Source organism: Artemia sp. Qi Xiang Cuo, chromosome 8 (genome assembly GCF_049724085.1).
Source record: "Artemia sp. Qi Xiang Cuo chromosome 8, ASM4972408v1, whole genome shotgun sequence".
NCBI lineage: Eukaryota > Metazoa > Arthropoda > Branchiopoda > Anostraca > Artemiidae > Artemia > Artemia sp. Qi Xiang Cuo.
This window is the reverse complement of record NC_142801.1, coordinates 14142530-14165493: the sequence shown is the minus strand read 5'-3', so window position 1 is coordinate 14165493 and position 22964 is coordinate 14142530. Positions and strand designations below refer to the sequence as shown.

The 22964-nt window shown below is 34.1% G+C and overlaps 1 protein-coding gene across 1 annotated transcript in view; it reads right to left on the bottom strand.

Annotated features, from left to right (window-relative positions):
• The window catches only part of LOC148949183 (piwi-like protein Siwi), a 68024-nt gene that overhangs the window by 29634 nt on the left and 15426 nt on the right, over nt 1-22964 (bottom strand). The window contains exons 3-7 of the mRNA XM_089093228.1: nt 20753-20980; nt 17694-17831; nt 11645-11852; nt 7852-7987; nt 4496-4834 (exon numbers count right to left, since the gene is read on the bottom strand). Of these exons, the coding sequence (XP_088949354.1) occupies nt 4496-4834; nt 7852-7987; nt 11645-11852; nt 17694-17831; nt 20753-20980 (1049 nt within the window). The remainder of the gene's footprint in view (nt 1-4495; nt 4835-7851; nt 7988-11644; nt 11853-17693; nt 17832-20752; nt 20981-22964) is intronic.

Sequence of the window (22964 nt, the reverse complement as noted above, 5' to 3'; positions counted from 1 at the left end):
CACGGGTAAATGGCAGGAGTATGCATGACTCTCTTATTGGACACATACTTGTCAGGTTAGTTTTTAGAAAGGCATGCCTGCCTAGAGTCTTAGGCATGTGGATCAGGAATTCAAAAAGAGGCAAACAAGGCACACCCGCCTATGGTCTTAAGAAGGTTGACCAAGAATTTAAAATTGACATATGACCATAAATTTGCTTGAAATAATTGAAGTTATCAAGTATTTTGCAATAGGTTGCATAGGTTGCATCAAGACGCTGGGTAATTGTAGACATAGAAAAGCCAAGACAGAAAGTCCAAGTAATTGAGAGGCAAATGTTTAAATGGCTGGGGCACAGGTAAATGACAGAAGTATGCATGACTCTCTTATTGGACACATACTTGTCAGGTTAGTTTTTGGAAAGGCATGCCTGCCTAGAGTCTTAGGCATGCTGATCAAGAATTCAAAAAGAGGCAAACAAGTCTGATTCCAGAGTCTGATTCCTTATCGCAATTCCTTCATCGCAGAGAAGCTAGTGCTTATAGCTCCGATGATTAAATAGTGAGAAAAATTTCTTGACATCTTGTTTGATTACAGGAGGCGATTGCACGTTTGATGATAAAATAATGATATAAGCTTGCCGGAGAAATGGATAGCCATTTAACAAGAAATGAAAAAAGGAATGGGTGTTAATGGGGCAAATAACTTAAAAGCGTGAATATTTCGGAACTTACTATATTGGCACTTTAAAAAAAGAAGAAAAGAAATTTCGGGGGGGGGGGGGGGGGGCCGGGGCCCTCCCCCCCCCCCCCTGGATACGCTACTGAAACCGCTACTGAAAATCACCCGATCAAGATTTTGAGAGAGCCATTTTGTTCAGCATGGTCGAAAATATAATACTATGTCTTTTAGGATGACTTAATCCCCCAAAGTCCCGGGGGGAAGGGCTGCAAGTTATGAGCTTTGCCTAATGTTTACATATAGTATAGGTTATTGGGAAGTATACAGACGTTTTCAGGGGGGATATTTTCTGGTAGGGGGGGGGGGGGTCAGGGGATCTTTCCATGGAGGAAGTTTTCATTGGGGATTTCCAAGCGCCGGATTTCCTAGCATTATTTGTGATTAAGGGGCCATTTTTAAAGAATTGGAACAAAATTCGAACTTTAGCGTAAAGAGCGAGGTATTGACTAGGGGGAGAACCCCCTAATATACGTATTAAAAATATATGAATATAGAAGTTCGCTGTGCAAGTTAATTCTTAAGTTGCGTATATTTATTACTAATAAAAACGTTCGTAAATAAAATTTATTAATTTTTAGTGCAATATAAAATTTTAATAAAATATAAAATTTTAATAAAATATAAAATTTTAATAAACATTTTAATAAAACATTAACTTGAATAAGCATTTTAATGAAGTTTGTTAAATTTTCAAATTATTTTATTAAATTAGACCACATCATTCAGCTACATATTTAGTCTTTAACAATTTTTTCCTTTTTTTTTCTTATTTTCAAAAAATACTAAAACTTCATTTTTGATCCTTCGTAAATTACAAGAATTTTAAAAACTTAGTTTCGTTATAAGTATGACATAGATAAAGGCCAAATCCAGCCTTTTCAAGCACGACCATGTAGATCCTGCCCTTTAAAAAAAGACTGGGGATGCCTGCAGCTCACACTCTGTCTAGGATAGCTTATAACGTGTAGCAAATTGAATCCATATTTTTAACTATAGACTATGATTTTACAATTGTGTCCTAATTGACGAAAAACAACTCATAAAATCTTAATACAACAATTTTTGCTCGCCAGGAAGTTACGAGTATATGTGAAACACTGGCATTAGGGATACAGCGTAAATAAATAAAAATACACTATTTTGCTAAGTAGGGCAATGTAGACTATTTTAAATATTAAATAAAAATCCTTTATTTATTCAGCCACCACGACTATCTCTTGACTCAGTTTTGCCCTACAGCTAGCTTTTTTGTTCCGTTAAAAAAAACTACTTGGATAACTCAGTCTTTAATTGGGTTATCTAGATAAGTCAACTTTTATTAATATTTTTTCGAAGTTTTGATCGAATCTATGTCCCATGTCATATCCATGTCAGCTAGGTACAAGTTCCATCAAGAAGTATGGATAAATTTTAAGACTGAAAATTGGCGTCAGTGTCGGAAAAAATTACCATGCCACATAGCATTCGACATGTATTTCAAATGTAATAAAAAAGCAAAATTAGTGTAGTAGTAAGTGTCAATCTCAGTTTGCGAAAAAAAATAAATAAATAAATAAAAAATAAATAAAAACAACAGTTTAGAAAAATACATAAAAAAAACAGCAAATGCTAGATGGTGCTGGCGATTTTTCCCGATGCTAGCACCAGTTTCTCCATATTCTTCGGTCTTTAGCTTGAACCTCAAGTCACATTGAGATTAGTAAAAATAAAAAAAGGGGGCATTGTGTTGTTTTTTTTTGCTTTTTTTTAATTGCTTCCTTAGTGTTGTGATCAGGTTTCCTTGGATCATCTTAAACAATATTCAGTCAATATTATTTTACCAAAATAAAATAGCAATTTAAATTTTTTTTATCGAAATCGGGCAAAAACTTGAAAAAAAAATCTTCAGTGGACCTTGTTGCATTGGTGCATTTACTTTACAAGAGGCAGGAGAGGAGGAAGGGGTTAACCGCCTTAGGTGGGATCAAGATGACTTTGTACCTTTAGCTCAGACTGCCTCAGACATTCTTTTTTTCAATTTATAAATAATTTTAAAAATTAAAGCCACATTATTGAAATATATCCTTTAGTTTTGATCATACGTAATCAAACAGTTAGTGGTAACGAACTGTAAGTAAGGAGCGACCCGGCTCAATAGTAAAACTCTAAAAACGGAATTGATACCAATAGATACATCAAAAGAAGCAGATTTTCATGCTGATTTCAAATATATAAGTTTCATCAAGTTTATCCCTACCCATCAAAAGTTACAAAAATTTGCCTGATTTTTGAAAAAAGTAGGAAACACCCCCTAAAAGTTATAGAGCCTTAATGAAAGTCACACCCTCCTATCTGCAAAAATGTGGAATTTTGTATTTTTTTGCCAGAAGAAAGATCATGGATGCGTATTTTTTTTTTTTTTCACGGGCGATCGTATCGACCCAGTGGTCCTAGAATATTGTGGGAGGGCTCATTCGAACGGAAATTAAAAGTTCCAGTGTCCTTTATAATTGACAAAAAATAGAGGGCAACTAGGCCCCTTCCCACGCTTATTTTTTTCCCAAAATCACCCGATCAAGATTTTGAGAGAGCCATTTTGTTCAGCATGGTCGAAAATATAATAACTATGTCTTTTAGGATGACTTAATCCCCCAAATTCCTGGGGGAAGGGCTGCAAGTTACGAGCTTTGCCTAATATTTACATATAGTATAGGTTATTGGGAAGTATACAGACGTTTTCAGGGGGGATATTTTCTGGTAGGGGGGGGGTCAGGGGATCTTTCCATGGAGGAAGTTTTCATTGGGGATTTCCAAGCGCCGGATTTCCTAGCATTATTTGTGATTAAGGGGCCATTTTTAAAGAATTGGAACAAAATTCGAACTTTAGCGTAAAGAGCGAGGTATTGACTAGGGGGAGAACCCCCAATATACGCATTAAAAATATATGAATATAGAAGTTCGCTATGTAAGTTAATTCGTAAGTTACGTATATTTATTACTAATATAAATGTTTGTAAATAAAGTTTAACAACTTTCGAGAAAGCCATTTAACCAAATAAAAGTAAAATTAATATGCAAATTTTGTTTTAATTATTCATGTACGGTAAGCCAAAATCAAAACCTGCATTAATTCAAAAACGTTCAAAAATTAATAAAAAAAACGAGTTTTTTAACTGAAAGTAAAGACCGACATTAAAACTTAAAACGAGCAGAAATTATTCTGTATATGAAAGGGGCTGTCCCCTCCTCAACGCCTCGCTCTTTACACTAAAGTTAGACTCTTTCTCCCAACTATTTTTTAAAACAATAAAAACTTATAAAACAATAAAAACTTCATATAAGGAATAATTTCTGTTCGTTTTAAGTTTTAATGTCGCTCCTTACTTTCAGTTAAAAAAACTTGTTTTTTTTTTATTTAATTTACAGAAATGAGATCTAGCTCAAAGACTGTTGAGGATGATTTCCATTGCTTCGGAAATCGAATCTCCGTCATAAAGCTACGCTATAATTTTTGCAGTTTCTTTTTGACAAAAAAAACTTTCTATTGTTCCTAAATTACCAGATAAACTGAACCGCACTTTCATTATAGCTAATGAAATATAGTTAATGGTAGGTGCGCATTGAACATTGTTTGCGCACTAAAAAAAAACAAAAAAAAACAATATACTGACAGGGTATTATAATGAATATAAATAATGTTACTTTTCACAATATACTGAGTCCAAAACATGCCAATGTAACCAAAATAATTTCAACTTATCTTAACGCCATTGCTATAAATTAGATAATATATTACCTTAAACTGAATCGGGACGTCAGCTAGCTTCAACCCCCAGGGTTCAAACTCAGCGTTAGCCTGGCATATAGACCTGAAGCGTTGAGAGAATTTCATCATAGATTCAAATCTTTTTTGAGGGGTGACGCGGGTAAAATTTCCCACGTCTTTCATAAGACCAAAATTGGCCCTCATTTCGTCAGTGAGTCCTGTTAGGAAGCTTAATTCAGGAATTAGTCTTACAGGATCTTTCCGCCCACGACGGAGATCCGTTTTCTTTGGGTTCGAAACTAACAGCGGTTGATTTAAGTCCCTTATCGTGATCTGATATTTATCTTTGTAATATTCAGCCAATGTAACCTGAAAAAAAAAGATCCTGCTTCAAAAAAGGGACATTACAGACTTGTTGAAATAATTAACATTTTTTTTTCAAACCCAAGAAATCAATGGCTTAATTAGCATTTGGGTATAGTCACTGCTTAATTTGGTGATTCAAACAAAATAAAGTGTAAAAAATTTTGGTTTCAAAACAGTCAAAATAATAGTAATGATAAAAAAGCAATAAGAACATAATAAAATAATAAAAAAAAGAATAAACTTCAAGGCCGTATCCAGGGGGGGGGGGGTGTACCAGGTTTGACCCCCCCCCCCCCGAAATTTTTGACCGACTCGAAAATAAGTAGAAAATTTGTAAAACCTAGGTAAAAATCAGTAAAATTAGTCGAAAACTGAGTAAAAATTAGTACCCCCCCCCCAAAAGTCAAAAATTAGTAACCCCCCCCCCCCTGAACAAAAATCCTGGATACGGCCCTGATAAACTTATCAAATAATTCAATTTCTTTTTTCTTCATTAATCCACCTGAGAATTTAAATAACTATTTAAAAACTTTTTGCCTCAAATGAATGACCTGAGATTACACTTCTCGAGGGAAGCTAGTATTTAGGCTCCTTCGACTTCCTCTTGCTTAAACGTACACAGTATCTCACTTTATATCGTACTTTTTATACGTAACGCTTCAGGAAGGCTAAATCTAAATAAAAAATCGAGAAAAGTAGGTCTATGATTGAGCTTCACAAGAAATGTGCCTAACAGTCCCAAATAGCGAATTTCATTCTCCCCCAGATTTCAACAACCCCTCAAGCCTTGCGAGAAAGGTCCATCCCGTCCTTACTTAGCTCTAACAGTGAACTGAAAACGTTTCATGCTGTGTAGCTGAAGAGACCAAATCTCAAGCATATTCAAATTAGACATACCATTTCTTTAACTGCTTGTTAAATTTAATAGTCTTACTTGGCTTTCCTGCCAATCGGCTTTAAGCTAATATATATTAATTAAATTAAATAATTTATTTTATTTTATATGATCTGTTTTATAAAATCTATTAAATCTAAAATAAATATATTAAATTCGATTAAATAATAAAATTAAACTATTAATTTTGAATCACTCGATAAATTCGAGTTTTGTCATTTTTTGGGATAATAAAATGTTAAGGGCAGCACCCCATTTTCGTAGCCATACTGAACCGTGCAAATAAAGAAGCAACAATTATTAAATTTGACTACTTAATGTTTGTAAAAATTCAAACACTAACAATCTCCTGACTCACTAAGACAGCTTATAGTCACATTTTACACCTTTATAAGCTGGAATCTGCATACATACCATATATACATACATACAAATTCACACATATATATATATATATATAGAACATATAAAAACAAATAACTACATACCCAAACGTGATGTTGTCCTGTTGGTGTTTTTAGTCTGCTGAAATGCCAGAATGTCTGGTGCCTGCGCTCGTATTATTTTCGATATCGTAAGTTCTTTCTTTATTAGCCTTCACGTAACTCGAAACTGACAACTTAATCATAGTTATAGTGCATCTGGTGTGACCAATAAGCTTGAGCTAATTCACCTTAAGCTACTAAAGTCAGCCCTTAACAAGCCCAGGCCACACAAAGGGCTCATCCGTCTTTCGTATTTGTGTTGTTTTGTCTTTTTCCTTTTCATGGTACTCTGCTTTTCTCTTGTGTTTATTAGCAGGTTAAGAATAAATTATTACTATTACTATTTAGATAGATCGTTAACCGTTAGATAGCTCATAGAATAGACCCAGCTTCTAGGAACTATCTTTATGTTTGCGCTTTTTGCTACCAATTAATTTACATTAAAATCATTTGCAAAATAACCATCTATGTTTTTAAATAAAATATAGCTTATGTTTAACAGTTGTAGCTGCATGTATATTGTAGCTGCATCGCTCAGCTTATAATTATCATATAGTCACATTTTTAATATAAACAAAAAAGGAACTACATTTCTTTTTCGAGGGTACAGGACTTAGGGCAAATCTTAAGATTTCCTTTCCCCAACATATGCAGGTATTTACTTACGAGGGTCTAATTATTAATAGTTTAACAATCAATAATTTTCATGAAAGAACAATTATTTTTAATCAACAACAACTCATAACAATAAATCTTAAGATATAATAGTTCCCTTCCCCAACATCTGCAGGTATTCACTTATGGGGCTATTTACTAATAGTTTAGCAATCAATAAATTTCATGAAAGAATAAATTATAATATAAATTAAAAAATATATAATATAAATTATTTTTAATTAACAATAAGTCTTTAACTCTGACCTCGTACTTCGTATAATAATTTAGCGTTAAAATAAAGTAAGGATCATGGAAAATGAAAGAATGGCGAAGAAAATAAAGATGAGACATAATATAAACTGGTGAATAAGATTTAAAGAAGATTTAAATAAGAAAAAAGAATCGATAAGACAGAAATTAAGGTATGGTGGCATATAAGCTGGTTAAGTAGATTTAAAGGGACTTGATAAATTAAAAAAAAATTATTTTTGACATTATCCCTGAAAACAGACATTTTTTTTTTAGAAAAAAGACACACATACAATATAAGCTGATACAAATTTTTAATAGAGCCAAATACGTTTCTTATGCCAAGAACCAAAAGAAAAGATAAAGAAAGAATAGCAGAAGAAATTTAAAAACTTGTTAAGAAAGAAAAATAACATACATAATAAAATAAAAGATAAACCAATGTCTTGAAAGATATAAAAAAAAACATAAAAAAAAAAAAAAATGTTTAGTAAATTTTTTATCTCTCTTCATATTTCTGTTTTGATTAACATTTATATTATATTATCCAAACATTTTTTGGATATTGCTTCATAGATTTTAAAACAAATATTATCATTAACATAACGCCACAGGCCCAGTCACAATGAGATTTTACTAATACCAACATTTAGCTAGGACCAATTTGAACCATTCAATAAATCTGATTCGCTAAAATTGTTGAAATATCCTTGTGAGCGGGCTTTAAGACTTACCTTCTTCTTCTCGCGACCTAACTCAAACGTAAATTTAGTCGGTGTATTTTCAAAGTCGATGTCATCGATTCTATATGTGTCGTTGTTATACTTGGTCATTACAGTTTGACCAAGTAGCTCTTTCATCGCAAGCTCCCTGTAAATAAAATTATATCAAATAATAATACGACTGGGAGGCAAGATAACAGTCCAGGTCTGGGTTTGCCCCCTCCCCCCGAAATTTTGTCTGATTAAAAAAAAGCCATAAAAAAAATTTAATGTATTTGTTAATATTATTATTTTTATATACCCCCTCCCCCACTCACCAAAAACTATGGATCACAACATATCACCAGCATAAGACCCTATTTTGTTAATAAGAGTGTAAGAAGAGATAGGATAAATATATTTTCTGTGTGTTGAACCCAAAGTTGCCAAATCTTTATTTGGCAAACCTTTCGAATTCAGTGACAACTAAGCAAAAAAAAAATCATGAACTGCTCTGAAATCGAGTCATCATGATAAGCTCCTCTCGACGCTGAGAGCATGGAAAAGTCAGGTGAGTTTCATAAAAATGTCAGTTAGGGCTAAGCAGAGATGTACATCCAAGGAGTTATATGTCTTCACCTCCAAGGGTAGTGTAAATGAATATTCCCAAGATCTTTTAATTAAACCATTTGCTACTTATATGAAGTGAAAAAAAAAGATCATATAAAAATACATCTTAAAACTTCGAGGAAAATTCAGTATTCAGGTAACAGCATTTCTTTGACTATATACTTTTTTGAAAAAAAAGCTACAATTTTCCCAGCTCATCTAACCAATTTTCAAAGGTCACGCCTGACAAAAAAAAACATCCTTGAAACCAACTCTATCAGCTGGAAACTATAGGTCTTCACAGCAGCTTCTGAGGTCAATAGTAATTTGAAGACCCAACAATTTCCTCTTCATGAAATGGTGGTGACAACCTGACATTACTTGAATTGCAGTATGAGCTTCTGAGTATGGCCAAATGAGCTAATTGAGTCTGGCCAAAATGAGCTTCAAAGCCAGCTTTTTATGGATCAGAGTGAAATGAGCTGCTTCTCCATCTTCTCAAATCAGGTAGAAAATTTGAACATACAATGCTCGATCATCTGAATCAAGCAATCAAACCCCCGAAAGCATTTCTATCAACTGGAAACGGTCCAGAATAAGACTGACATTTTGTTTACCGTTTCATGCCGCATATAATTTTATACCTAAGGGCTTTAAAGCAGCTTCTGATTTCACCAACATCCCAGAAGATCGTTGTCATAAGCAATTCGAAGAGCCAAGAGTTTCCTGTCTTTTCGAGAAATGGTGGCAACAATCTGATGATCCTTGGATTGCAATAGGAGAAATGGTCAAAATGAGCTACAAATCTAGATGATTATGCATCAGCGTTGATGGAACTGCTTCTAAATCTTTATGGAACTGCTTCTAAATAGGAGAAATGGTCAAAATGAGCTTCAAATCTAGAGGATTATACATCAGCGTTGATGGAACTGCTTCTAAATCTTGATGGAACTGCTTCTAAATAGGAGAAATGGTCAAAATGAGCTTCAAATCTAGAGGATTATACATCAGCGTTGATGGAACTGCTTCTAAATCTTTATGGAACTGCTTCTAAATAGGAGAAATGGTCAAAATGAGCTTCAAATCTAGAGGATTATACATCAGCGTTGATGGAACTGCTTCTAAATCTTGATGGAACTGCTTCTAAATAGCAGAAATGGTCAAAATGAGCTTCAAATCTAGAGGATTATACAACAGCGTTGATGGAACTGCTTCTAAATCTTGATGGAACTGCTTCTAAATAGCAGAAATGGTCAAAATGAGCTTCAAATCTAGAGGATTATACATCAGCCTTGATGGAACTGCTTCTAAACCTTCTCGGAATAAAAAGAATAGTTTAACACAATAAACACATTGAAGTTCGTCACAGTATCTATAAATCCGTTATTCATCTTCAGAGTTTCACTGAAAAAGGCTAAGTAGGGTATGTTCAGCCACGGCAGGTCTATTCAAATTATATCCTATATTCCAGACATTTTTCGCCGTATGGCTTTGGTACTGACGGAAACAGTTTCATAGAGATATGACCTTAGCAAGTTGAATCACAAGATGACACATGAAACCAGAGATTCGTCCAGTTAAAAATAAAAAAGAAGAATTTTAAATCAAAGAAAAATAAAAATATTAGATAATATGTAACATCAATTAAATTATGCTAAAACTACAGTTGAAATCAAATGAATCATAGTGTACATAAAATTTAATTTAATTGGACTAAATTATACTAATTTATATCAAATCGATATAATATTAATTAATAATACTATATAATATTAAATCATAATTATAAAAAAAATATTAAAATTATATCAAAAATGATGAAAAAGCCGTGAAGAATTTTAGGCAGCCTGCTAGTAGATCTAGGAGCATTTCATAATATCAACTTTACTAATATTCATCATACCTACAATTAACTAAATTTTTTGTCAATTGACATATACTATAAGGGTTCCCAAATCTTTTCTCAATTGTCATTTGCCCAAATATTAAATGCCACCATGGAAAAAGTGGGGTAGCATAGTAACAATGCTACTTGGTAGTTTTCATGGCCTAGTGAAATTTGTTGGCAGATTTTCAAATTTGTTGGCAGATCTGGCAGCTTTTGGATTTCTTTCGAATTCTGCTACTTGCAGCTTTAGAACCTTTTCCATGACTGGTCTGATGATACCTAAATTTCAATTGACATTTTTGTCTATTGACATACACCATTTGTCAATTGACATCGACTACATTGATTCCGAAAAACCTTTTTTTATGAAATTCTTCGATAAATACATAGAGCACCAGAAAATTTCTATAGGAAATTCTTTCCTGATTTTCTGGCCCATATAGTGCCAGCCAACTGCACTCCGTCAAGAAATTGAGCCTAGCAAAAAATATTAATATTAATCAGTTAAACTTTAATTTAATTTTTGTGTTTTTAGAAGCATTTTTGGGACAATTTTTTACATTTTTAAAACCATTTTTAACATAAAATTTTAATCCTGATATTTAAAATGATTAACATTATTTATACTAATACATTAAAATATTAATATTATTAATGTCAAAATATTAATATACTTCTGAAATATAATTGTCAAACTGGTATTTATTTTTTTATCTCTTGAACAAGCAGTTTCAAAATTTAACGGATCTAAGAAGAGGCGGGGGAATAGAAACTTCAAAAGAAAAACTATTTCCCCCCCCCCCCCAAAAAAAAAATCCCGCTTATAAATTGGTCGAGCATGGGTAAAAAAAAACAGCAACAACAACAAAACACTTATCTAAGACAATTAGACAAACTCCACGCGAGGTGACACCTTTCTTCTTCATTATTTTTGATTTACTCCCCCCCCCCCAGAAAAAACAACAAAAAACAGGAAATGACCCTGGATAGTCTTGGGTAATAGGTGCAATCTCAAATTGATCTTAACAAATAAACAGATAGGCTGGACTGTCAAATTTTTTACTTTTGTGATTGACATACCAAGGACCAATCAAAATTACAGGGGAAAAAATCATACGAATGAAGATTTCCATCCATTCCACAGATGGAGAATAAAAAGTTGCAAAAGATTGTCCTTGTCAGCCAGCCATCTAAGGCCAAACGAGAAACAGGCCGGTCCCGATTGGGATGGAGTAGTGTGCGTAGTCCAGAGTAGGACTATACTAGAGGTAGGTAGTAGAACCAGAGTAGGTAGTAGTAGTATCCTAATAATAAATACTGCAAACTTACTTCATGTTTCTGCCTCCAGATTGATCTCTGGCTTTCTTTAGAAGGTCATACGCAGTATCAGTTCTAAGAACCTTGTGAGTAATTTCACAGTTCATTAAGAGGTCCCTTTCATAGTTATGAATTGCTGTAATATATCCCGGCCAGACTTCCAGCCTGTGCTGCGGAATCTGAGCAACAACTTGCATATTATTATCAAAGAAATTACGTCCTGAAAAAAAAGAATGAAGAAATAAATGAATAAGATTGTGAATAAATAACAAGGTGAAGCAGCAATAAGATAAATGAATAGTGAATGCAGCAAAGATATGGATATCTATCCTATGACAGAATAAAAAATAGAATGAAGAAATAAATTAATAGCAGTTATGAGCCCCGAAGCCCTTTTCTTGCGGCCTCATTTAGCATGTAGACTTATTTCTACAAGCTTCTTTCTTAAACATACCGTCAGTTCAATAAAAAGTCAGCGCTCTTTGGAGAAGGAGATGGATTAAGTAGACACGTTGTGAACTAAAAAGTTCAGTTCACAACGCTCAACTACTTTACGTGATATCAAAATACTCCCCCCCCCCCACTCTAGAACTCTACCTCCATGTCCATCCCTGCGTTCAACAGAGATTATTACAATTCACCCGTATTCATCCCACTTTTTATGGCTATTATAAAAGACGGGTTAAGATGGATAGGACAAATTGTGTGGATGAAGAATGACAGCTCCTTAAATATCGTCCTTATTGGCAAACCATGTAAAGCCAAACTTAAAACAGGTTGTCTCCAAATGGTGTGGGAGGAGGTCGTAAGGAAAGATTTAAGGGAAATTGGAAGTTCTTGTGAGGGGGTAGTGAGGCTCAAATTAGACGGGATGGAGGAGCGTAAGTAGTTGTTGGCCACAAGCAAAAGTGAGTTGTTAGTAATAGTAGTATTACAATCCAGTCCAATAATTTATTGAATAAGCGTAAATTATGTTGCTCTATTGAACCCGGTTTGAGCATCAAAAATCAACTTCTTGTATATTAAAAAAAAAAAAAAAAAAAACTAATAAATACAGCTGCATTTGACGTAAATATATATATAATCCTAGAGGAAAAACTTGGCTATCTTGGAAAGTAATTAGGGAAATGAAGTATTCAGGAATGAATTCAGAACCCTTCAAACTCAAGACTCAAAATTATATATTATTAAATAAGTTAATAATACTATATTACTAAGAACATTAGTACTAAAATATTTACACAATTATTGATAAATATTGCATATTAATTTTATTAACTTTTTATTATTAATAGTTTGGGCACAATGATTCCTCATAAATTTCCACTGAAATATTTCTCTCTAGGCCACTTCACTACCTCAACGTCTTACCTCGCCTTTAAAGACAGAAAATTGCAATTAATTGCAACGATTCACAGAAGAAGAGTAATCATGTTCTTGTATTTGAAATGGTGGGAACATCAAAATTTATTTCTTGTATTTAAAGAATAAATCTTGCAGCCCCTTAGAAACTTTGTAACTAACCAGAAATATTATTAAGCACATTTCCTCCTTCTTATTATTAAATAAAAAAACAAGTTTTTTTTTTAACTGAAAGTAATGAGCGATAGTAAAACTTAAAACGAACAAAAATTATTCCATATATGAAAGGGACTGTCCCCTCCTCAGCGCCTCTCTCTTTACGCTAAAGTTTTTTATTTAAAAAAAAAAATAGAGTTGTGAGAAAGTCAAACTTTAGCGTAAAGAGTGAGGCGCTGAGGAGGGGACAGCTCCTTTCATATACGGAATAATTTCTGTTCGTTTTAAGTTTTAATGTTGCTCCTTACTTTCAGTTAAAAAACTTGTTTTTTTTATATTTAATTTTTGAAGTTTTTGAATTAATACAGGTTTTGATTTTGGCTCACCGTACATGAATAATTAAAACAAAATTTGCATATTAATTTTACTTTTATTTGGTTAAATGGCTTTCTCGAAACTTGTTTTCGAGATTTTATAGATTTTGTTTTCATAAATTTTATTTATGAACGTTTGTATTAGTAATAAATATACGTAACTTACGAATTAACTTACGTAACGAACTTCTATATTCATATATTTTTAATACGTATATTAGGGGGTTTGCCCCCTAGTCAATACCTTGCTCTTCAAGCTAAAGTTCGAATTTTGTTCCAATTCTTTAAAAATGACCCCTTAATGACAAAGGCCGTAAATTAGAATAAATAGCTCTTATGAAAGTACTAAAAAATGTGTGGCTTAAAGAGCGAGGTATTGACTAGGGGGTGAACCCAATCATATACGTAATGTTTTCTCTTCGTTTTAAGTTTTGATGTTGCTCCTTACTTTCAATTGAAAAACTTGTTTTTTTATATTTAATTTCTGATTTTGTTTTTTAATAATGTTGGGGAGTCCGGCGCCCCCTTCATAGCAATGTTCACTTCCTTCATGGAAAGATCCTCCCACATAACCCCCGATCCAACCCCCCTCCCCCCCACATACCAGAACAAATTCCCCCTGAAAACGTCTGTACCCTTCCCAATAACCAATGCTATATGTTAACATAGGGTAAAGTTCATAATTTTCAGCCCTCCCTCCGGGGGCTTCGGGGGATTAAGTCATCCTAAAAGACATAGTTATCACATTTTTGACCATACTAAACAAAATGGCTATCTAAAAAATTTTATCGGGTGACTTTTGAAAAAAAATGAGCGTGGGAGGAGGCCTAGTTGCCCTCCATTATTTTTGGTTACTTAAAAAGGGCACTAGAACTTTTAATTTCCGTTCCAATGAGCCCTCCTACGATATTCTAGGACCATTGGGTTAATACGATTACCCCTGAGAAAAAAAAAAAAAACAACAAAAAAACAAATAAACACGCATCTGTGATCTTTCTTCTGGCAAAAAATGGAAAATTCCACATTTTTGTAGATAGGAGTTTGAAACCTCTACAGTGGGGTTCTCTGATACGCTGAATATGATGGAGTGATTTTCATTAAGGTTCTATAACTTTTAAGGGGTCTTTTCCCCTTTTTACAAAAAGAAGGCAAACTTTCTCAGGCGCGTAACTTTTGATGAACAAGACTGAACGTGATGAAACTAAACTTATTATTTTAAATTGACATAAGACTTTGATTCTTTTGATGCATTTCTCGGTGTCAAAATTTTGGTTTTTAGAGTTTCAGTAACCATTGAACCGGTCACTCCTTACTTACAGTTCGTTACCACGAACTGTTTGATTCCAATTCAATTATTCTCGTATTTCAAAAATATTCTCAAAAACTATTTCCTTGATTCTGCCACCTTATTTTATTACCCTGGAAATAAAAGATAAAAAAAAAGAAGCCAAACTGGCCAGTCATGACAAAACAAAGAAAGGAATCTGAAAATGAAAAACGGGTCCATGAACAGTAGAGGAAACGAAGAGAACAAAGTCAAGCGAATATTTTGCCCGGCGGCCGCCGTTTACCCCACCCCCATGGAAAATAAGGCCTTCTAAATTTGAGAATGTTATATGAGTTTTTTTCATAGGGGGAAGGAATTTTGGTACTTGTCTATTATACACTCACTCAAGTTTACGCTGTGTAAAACTCGAGAACAAAAGCAGTTTATTCGTTGTTAGTTTCTTTCAGCTTAGCGTGAAACAAGACCAAGACAAGTGACAGAATAGATTGGAAATATACAATTTGGGCTATATATTTGCATATAAGGGGGGGGGGTTAAAATATTTGGACAGGTCGAAGTCAGAAAACAATTCTTACTTCATAATATGCAGAATAATTGTACCAAACCCATTTTGCAAGCAGAACAGTCATACTTAACCCCCCCCCCCTAATGTGCAAATATATAGCCAAAATTTGTTTCTAAAGTAACGAAGAAACTAACAAAGAAACCGATTTGTCCTCGAGTCTGACACAGCGCAAACTCGAGTAAGTGGCGTATAATACAAAAGTACCGGACTTTTTTCATTGAGAGCCGGATTTCCCGGTCTTATTTAAAAACGATCAGAAACTAAATTTAAAAAAAAAACAAACAAGATTTTTCAAATGAAAGTAAGGAGCAACATCAAAACATAAAACGAACAGAAATTATTACATATATAAGAGGAGTTGCCCCTTCCACAAGCCCTTGCTCTTTACACTTAAATAAAAAAAACAAGTTTTTTTAACTGAAAGTAAGGAGTGACATTAAAACTTAAAATGAACAGAAATTATTCCGATATGAAAGGGGCGGTTCGCTCCTCAACGCCTCGCTCTTTACGCTAAAGTTTGACTCTGTCTCACAACTTTATTTTTTAAGACAATAAAAAACTGGAGCGTAAAGAGCAAGGCGTTGAGGAGGGGACCGCCCCTTTCATATACGGAATAATTTCTGTTCGTTTTAAGTTTTAATGTCACTCCTTAGTTTCAGTTAAAACAAACTTATTTTTTTTTTATTTAATTTCTGAACGTTTTTGAATTAATGCAGCTCTAATTTTTGCTCACCGTACATGAACAATTAAAATGAAATTTTCAGATTAATTTTACTTTTTTGGCTAAATGGCTTCCTCGAAATTTTGATCTGACGTAACTTACGAAATAACTTACGTAACGAACTTCTATATTCGTATATTTTTATTAAGTAAATGAGGGGTTCTCCCCCTAGTCATACCTTGCTCTTTACGCTAAAGTTCGAATTTTGTCCCAATTCTTTAAGAATGACCCCTGAATCACAAAGGCCGTTTAATTAGATTAGATAGCTTTTTTGAAAGTACTAAAAAAAACTTTAACGTAAACAGCGAGGTATTGACTAGGGGGAGAATCTCACATACGCAATAGTTTCTGTGCGTTTTAAGTTTTAATGTTGCTCCTTATTTTCAGTTACAAAAAACTTGTTTTTTATTTAATTTCTGATCGTTTTTTTTTTTAATAATGCTGGGAAATCCGGCGGCCCCCGTCATAGAAATGACCCTTCCCCCATGACAATATCCTCCATAGATCCTCCCACATAGCCTCCTCCTCCGACCCCCTCCTCACCAGAATAAATCTCTCTTGAAAACGACTGCATACTTCCAAGTAACAAATACTATATGTAATAAATGGGCAAAGTTCAGAACTTGGAGCCCTTCCCCCGGGGACAGTGGCGGATAAAGTCATCCTCAAAGACATATTTATTAGGTTTTCGACTATGCTGAACAAAATAGCTGTCTCAAAATTTTGATCGGGCGATTTTGGGAAAAAATGAGCGTGGGAGGGGGCCTAGTTGCCCTCCAATTTTCTGGTCATTTAAAAAGGGCACTAGAACTTTTAATTTCCGTTCGAATGATCCTTCTCACGATATTTTATGACCACTGGATCGATATGATCATCCCAGGGAAAAAAATAAAATAAACACGCATCCGTGATCTTTCTTCTGGCAAAAAATGGAAAATCCCACATTTTTGCAGGTAGGAGCTTGAAACCTCTACAGTAGGGTTCTCTGATGCGCTGAATATGATGGTTTGATTTTCATTATGATTCTATCACTTCTAGGGAGAGTTTCCTCCTTTTTTCGAAAATAAGGCAAATTTTTTCAGGCTCGTAACTTTTGATGGGTATGACTAAACTTGATCAAACTTAAATGTTTGAAATCAGCATGAAAATTCGATTCTTTTGATGTATCTTCTGGTATCAAATTTATTTTTAGAGTTTTGGTTACTATTGAGCCAGGTCGCTCCTTACTTACAGTTCGTTACCACGAACTGTTTGAAAGTTTTGACTTTTTGTACTAATTCTTTAAGAACGATTCCTGTAACACAATGGCCGTTTAATTAGAATAATAAGCTTTGTTGTAAAATTCTAAAAAAAAAACTTTAGCGTAGAGCAAGGTCTTGAGGAGGCCGTAAGGTGTTTTCTTTGTTTTACCCTACAAATGCAAGAAGTCTTCCCAATACCCAACACATTGTACAAAAGTATGTTTGCTAACTAGCCTGAACCATAAACTACCCTAAACCCATACCTTCTAATACACCTAAACAGTTGTATTACTAAAACTTGTTTTACTTACAGATAATCTAAAAAAGCCAGAAGGAAACGAGGGGAAGGCTTACCAATCAGGACAAGGTTCATCTTCTCCATAACTCTTCGAACTAGGATATTCAAGATCTGCTTGAAATTGTAGTCTTGGGGCATCACTTCACCCACTTTTTTCAACGTCACTCGCACCACTTGATCATCAAATGATCTTTCTGCAAGACAATAATGAACAAAACATAGTTTGCCACTTGGGGTAAGAAGGATGTATTAAGGGAAGAGAGGGCAAGAGGATTCTTACTTTTGCGCGATGTGTGGAATGTATGGATGGGTCATGCATGTGATGTATGAGTGTGTAGAATTGAGCCAGTTGAGAGATTAAGTATTTAGAAAGTTTGAGTTTGATGGGAGATGGCTAGTGAATTAAATGAGGGATGAATTTTCTACAAGTACTAAAAGTACTGCAAGTACTATAAATTTAGGTACTGCAAGTACTGCAAAATTCTGCATTTATTTAGGTATTTGTTAGGTAAATTTATAAATAATTTATGTATTTAGGTACTGCAAAGTACTGCAAGTACTGCAGTAATACAAGTACTATAAATATAGGTACTGCAAGTACTGCAAAGTTCTGCATTTATTTAGGTATTTAGGTATTTATTAGGTAAATTAATAAATAAATTTAGGTATTTAGGTACTGAAAGTACTGCAGTAATGTAAGAACTATAAATTTAGGTACTGCAAGTACTGTAAAATTCTGCATTTATTCAGGTATTTATTAGGTAAATTTATAAACAAATTTATGTATTTAGGTACTGCAAAGTACTGCAGTAATGCAAGACCTATAAATTTAGGTACTGCAAGTACTGCAAAATTCTGCATTTATTTAGGTATTTGTTAGGTAAATTTTAATTTAAGTATTTATTAGGTAGATTTATAAATAAATTTAGGTATTTAGGTACTGCAAGTACTGCAGTAATGCAAGAACTATAAATTTAGGTACTGCAAGTACTGCAAAATTCTGCATTTATTTAGGTCTTTGTTCGTTATTTTTATATATAATTTAGGTACTGCAAAGTACTGCAAGTAGCCTACTGCAGTAATGCAAGAATTATAAATTTAGGTACTGCAAGTACTGCAAAGTTCTGCATTTTTTTAGGTATTTGTTCGTTAGATTAATAAATAAATTTATGTACTTAGGTACTGCAAGTACTGCAGCACTATAAGTATTATAAATATAGGTACTGCAAGTGCTGCAGGAAGTTCTGCATTTTGTTAGGTCGGTATTAAGTAAATTCATAAACAAATTTAGATACTGCAAAGTATTTCAAGTACTTGCAAGTACTGCAGTAATACAAGTACTATAAATTTAGGTCGATCTCTCAGGTTGGCAATGGAGCACATACGTAGATTTTAGTGATTTGTGTTTCTATTTTTTTTTTTGTGATTAGTGTTTCTCTTTGTGTTCTGTAATGTTTATGTTATGCTTGTATAATAACAATTATTTAAAAGTGAATTTCCTTTGTGTTTTGTATTGCCATGGCCCTAGGGCTTTTAGTGTAATAAAACTTACTTACTTGCTATACAAATCAGCTACAGAAAAATTTGAGGAAAAAAAGTTTTTTTTATACTTTAATACAAAACTATTCCTCTCCTCATGTCTAAAAAAAAACAATAATTTACCCTTCTGTCTCATATTCTTGAAATTACCAAACTTTTCATGCCAAGGACCCAAACCCACTCGAATTGCATGGTTGCAGGAATAGGGTGGAATAACGGGGTTGGGTAGAATAAAAGGGTCAAAATAGGGTTGGGTTTAAACAGAAGTTCAGTCTAAAAGTAATGGGTTAAACTGGGATTGAGTTGCATGTATGTTGACTCAAATGAGCCTTTAATTATTAATTTAAATACCAGTTGTTTTAAATGAGGTTTGAACTACACAGAAGTTAAGTAGAATGAGAGTTGCGTTATATAGGGTTGAGCTTAACGTGAGTTAGACGGAGCTACAGTTCAACGCGGCTTCAAATTGACGGAGGTTTAGTTACACACAAACCTTTCAAGATTATTCATTTGGGTGTTTTGAGACTTCCATTTAGTTTCAATAACGAATTCTATAACTTTCGTTTCATAACAAATCCTATTGCATTTAGTTTCAATAATGAATTCTTAACTAAAGATAATTAAAATTCAATCACTTTATGAATCTTATAGCATAAATTAAGCCATCAGGCGTTTGGTGTTTTTTGGCATTTTTTCCGAAAGTAAGCAATTGTGTTTTTTTTTACGAAACATTTATTACTACATCGATTTGCCAATTACACTAATAAAACTAATGTTACCTAATTATTACACTAAAAAAAGCAAGAAAAAGTCTCCAAACGTTAGATGGCGTTGCTAAATTTTGTGTCGAGACTTTTTCTTTCATACCAGTTTTCATTCCAATACGTCATCTATGCCCTTGAATAGATGTTATAACGAGTCTAATCATAGCGTTATTTCTAATTTTCGTCAATTTTATTGTATGTATTGTAAATACAATATATAATAAAATGTAAATAAATAAGTTTAGTATTAAACTTAACAAAAATCAGCAAGGGGAATTGACTAGTTTGCTACGTCCAACGACAAAGAAGAGTTCAAAGAAGAAATCTTTGACACCAAAGGCAGGATCAGATTACTTTCTCATTTAACTTCTGCTTTTAATTCAATTTTGTAATTTTAATTTTAGTCGATTACTTTGATTAGATGAAGCTATTCAATTAGATTATTAAGTTGACTAAATTTCCTTGTAAATTAATTTGTAAGTAATTAATTTAATTATTTTAATTGTGCAAGAATGGAACCTGCCGAGGCAGTCTGGCCAATAATTACAATTACCATTATGTATTTGCTTAAAATCAAAAAAAAAGAGAAAAAAACAATAGATTCGCTTTTAAATATTCCGAATGTCCACTCGCTAATATTCAAATATAAGTAAACCATAAAGCCCCCCCCCCAGAAAATTCGTTTGACATTTTTTTTTCAAAAAGGGTTCTAAATTATGACAAATTCTAATGGTTTATTAATACAGGTTTTTATTATTAATTAAATCAGGCTACAACAACTAGGCTAAAATATCAAGGAAAGAAAAACCTACTCGTAGACGCTGATAATTCATCTCCAAGATCTTTGACACAAAACAGGACAGTTCCATCAAAAATGTAGGGTCCAAAATCTTTACTAACACTACTCATGAGGCCTGACATGAGCCTCCTTGAATCCTGAATTGGATCAAAATCGACCCTGTATTGTCTTAAGGTGAAATCAGGTTTCCTAATGATCTTGAAAAAATTCGATGCCAAGTCAATTGGTTGTCCAAAATCCCCTAAAAGACAAAAATTCACTTAAAAGATAAAAAATCAGAGGCAAGGCAGGCAAAAAAATCAGTAAAGGCCATAGGGCTCCAATGTTTTATTATTTTTTTTTTTCAGAGGCGCTTCATATGGAATGGGTCGTCGTATAAACTTCAAAGGGGGCTCATTCGATTGGAAATCGAGAGTTCTAGTGTCCTTTTTAAGGGTCGAAAGCGATTGGAAGGCAACTAACACCCCTTTCACGCCCACTATTTCCCCAAACACATCCAATAAAAATTGTGAGATAGCCATTTTGTTCAGCGTAGTTAAGAGTTCTGGAAATAATATCTTTGAGCAAGACTCTCCCCCAGGAATCTTCAGGGCAAGGGTTATAAGTTATGCCCTGGGGCATATATGGTTCTTATGGAAGGAATGCTCCTATAAACTTCAGAGAGGGCTCATTTGATTGGAAATTGAAAGTTCTAGCTGTCTTTTTAAGCGTCAAAAGTTTTTTAAGCGTAAACGTAGTTGATTTCCAGATGGAAATTATGTTTCTGAGTAGGACACTCCCCCCACAGCCATCAGGGCACGGGTTGTAAGCTTGGCCCTGGAGGCATATAAGGTTTTTGCTTTGTCATAGGAACTTCAAAAAGGGCCTATCCGATTGGAAATTCCAAGGGCGAGTATCCTTTTTAATAGCCAAAAGTGACTGAAGTGCAACTAAACCCCCCTCTCACGCCCACAATTTCCCGAAACACATCCAATCTAAATTTTGAGATGGCCGTTTTGTTCAACGTAGTTGAAAATTCTGGAAATTAGGTCTTTGAGGATGACGACCCCCGACTCCCCCCACAGCCCTCAGGGCAAGGGTTGTAAGTTATACCCTGGGGGCATAAAAGGTTTTTATAGAAAGCGTTGTCGTAAAAACTTCAAAATGGGCTAATTCGGTTAGAAATTTAAATGGCTAGTGACCCTTTTAAAAGTCGAAAATGATTGGAAGGCAACTAACACCCCTTCCACGCCCACCATTTCCCCAAAAACACCCAATAAAAAATTTGAGATAGCCATTTTGTTCAACGTAGTTAAAAGTTCTAGAAATCATATATTTGAGCAAGAGACTCCCTCCACGGTCTTCAGGGCAAGGGTTATAATTATTCCCTGGGGGCATATATGGTTCTTATGGAAGGAATGCTCACATAAACTTCAGAGTGGGCTCTTTTGATTGGATATTGGAATTTCTAGTTGTCTATTTAAGCGTCAAAAGATATCGGAGGGTAACCAGCCCCCCCCCCCCATCCCTTTCTTCCCAAATGCATCCGATAAAAATTTTGAGATAGCTATTTTGTTAAAAATAGTTCAAAGATCCTATAACAAAAAATCCGGTGTCGACAACAGCCCAGGGACTGGGGGCAGGCGTTGTAAATTATGCCCTGGGGGAAAATATGGTTCTTATGGAAGGGATGCTCGTAAAACTTCAAAAAGGACTCATTTAATTGGAAAATGAAAGTTCTAGTTCACTTTTGAGAGTCAAAATAGATTGAAGGGAAACTAGCCCCCCCCCCCCCACGCCCCTTTCTACCCAAATGCATCTGATAAAAATTTTGAGATAGCCATTAAGTTAAAAATTGTTAAAAAGTCAGTTAAGAAAAACTCAGGTGTCAACACAACCCCCAAGGGCCCGGGGAAAGGAGTTGTAAATTATGCCCTGGGGCATTTATGGTACTTATGAAAGGGATGCTCGTATAAACTTCAGAGAGGGCTCATTTGATTGAAAATTGAAAGTTCGAGCTCACTTTTTAATAACCAAAAGAGATCCAGGGGCAACTAGCCCCCCCCCTCCCCGCACCACGCCTTCTTTTTCCAAACCCATCTGATGAAAATTTTGAGATAGACATTTTGTTAAAAATAGTTCAAAGGTCGGATAAGAAAAGCTCCGGTGTCAATACAACCACCCCCCCCCCCCCAGGACCCAGGGGAAGGCGTTCTAAGTTATTCCCTAAAAACATGTATGGTTCT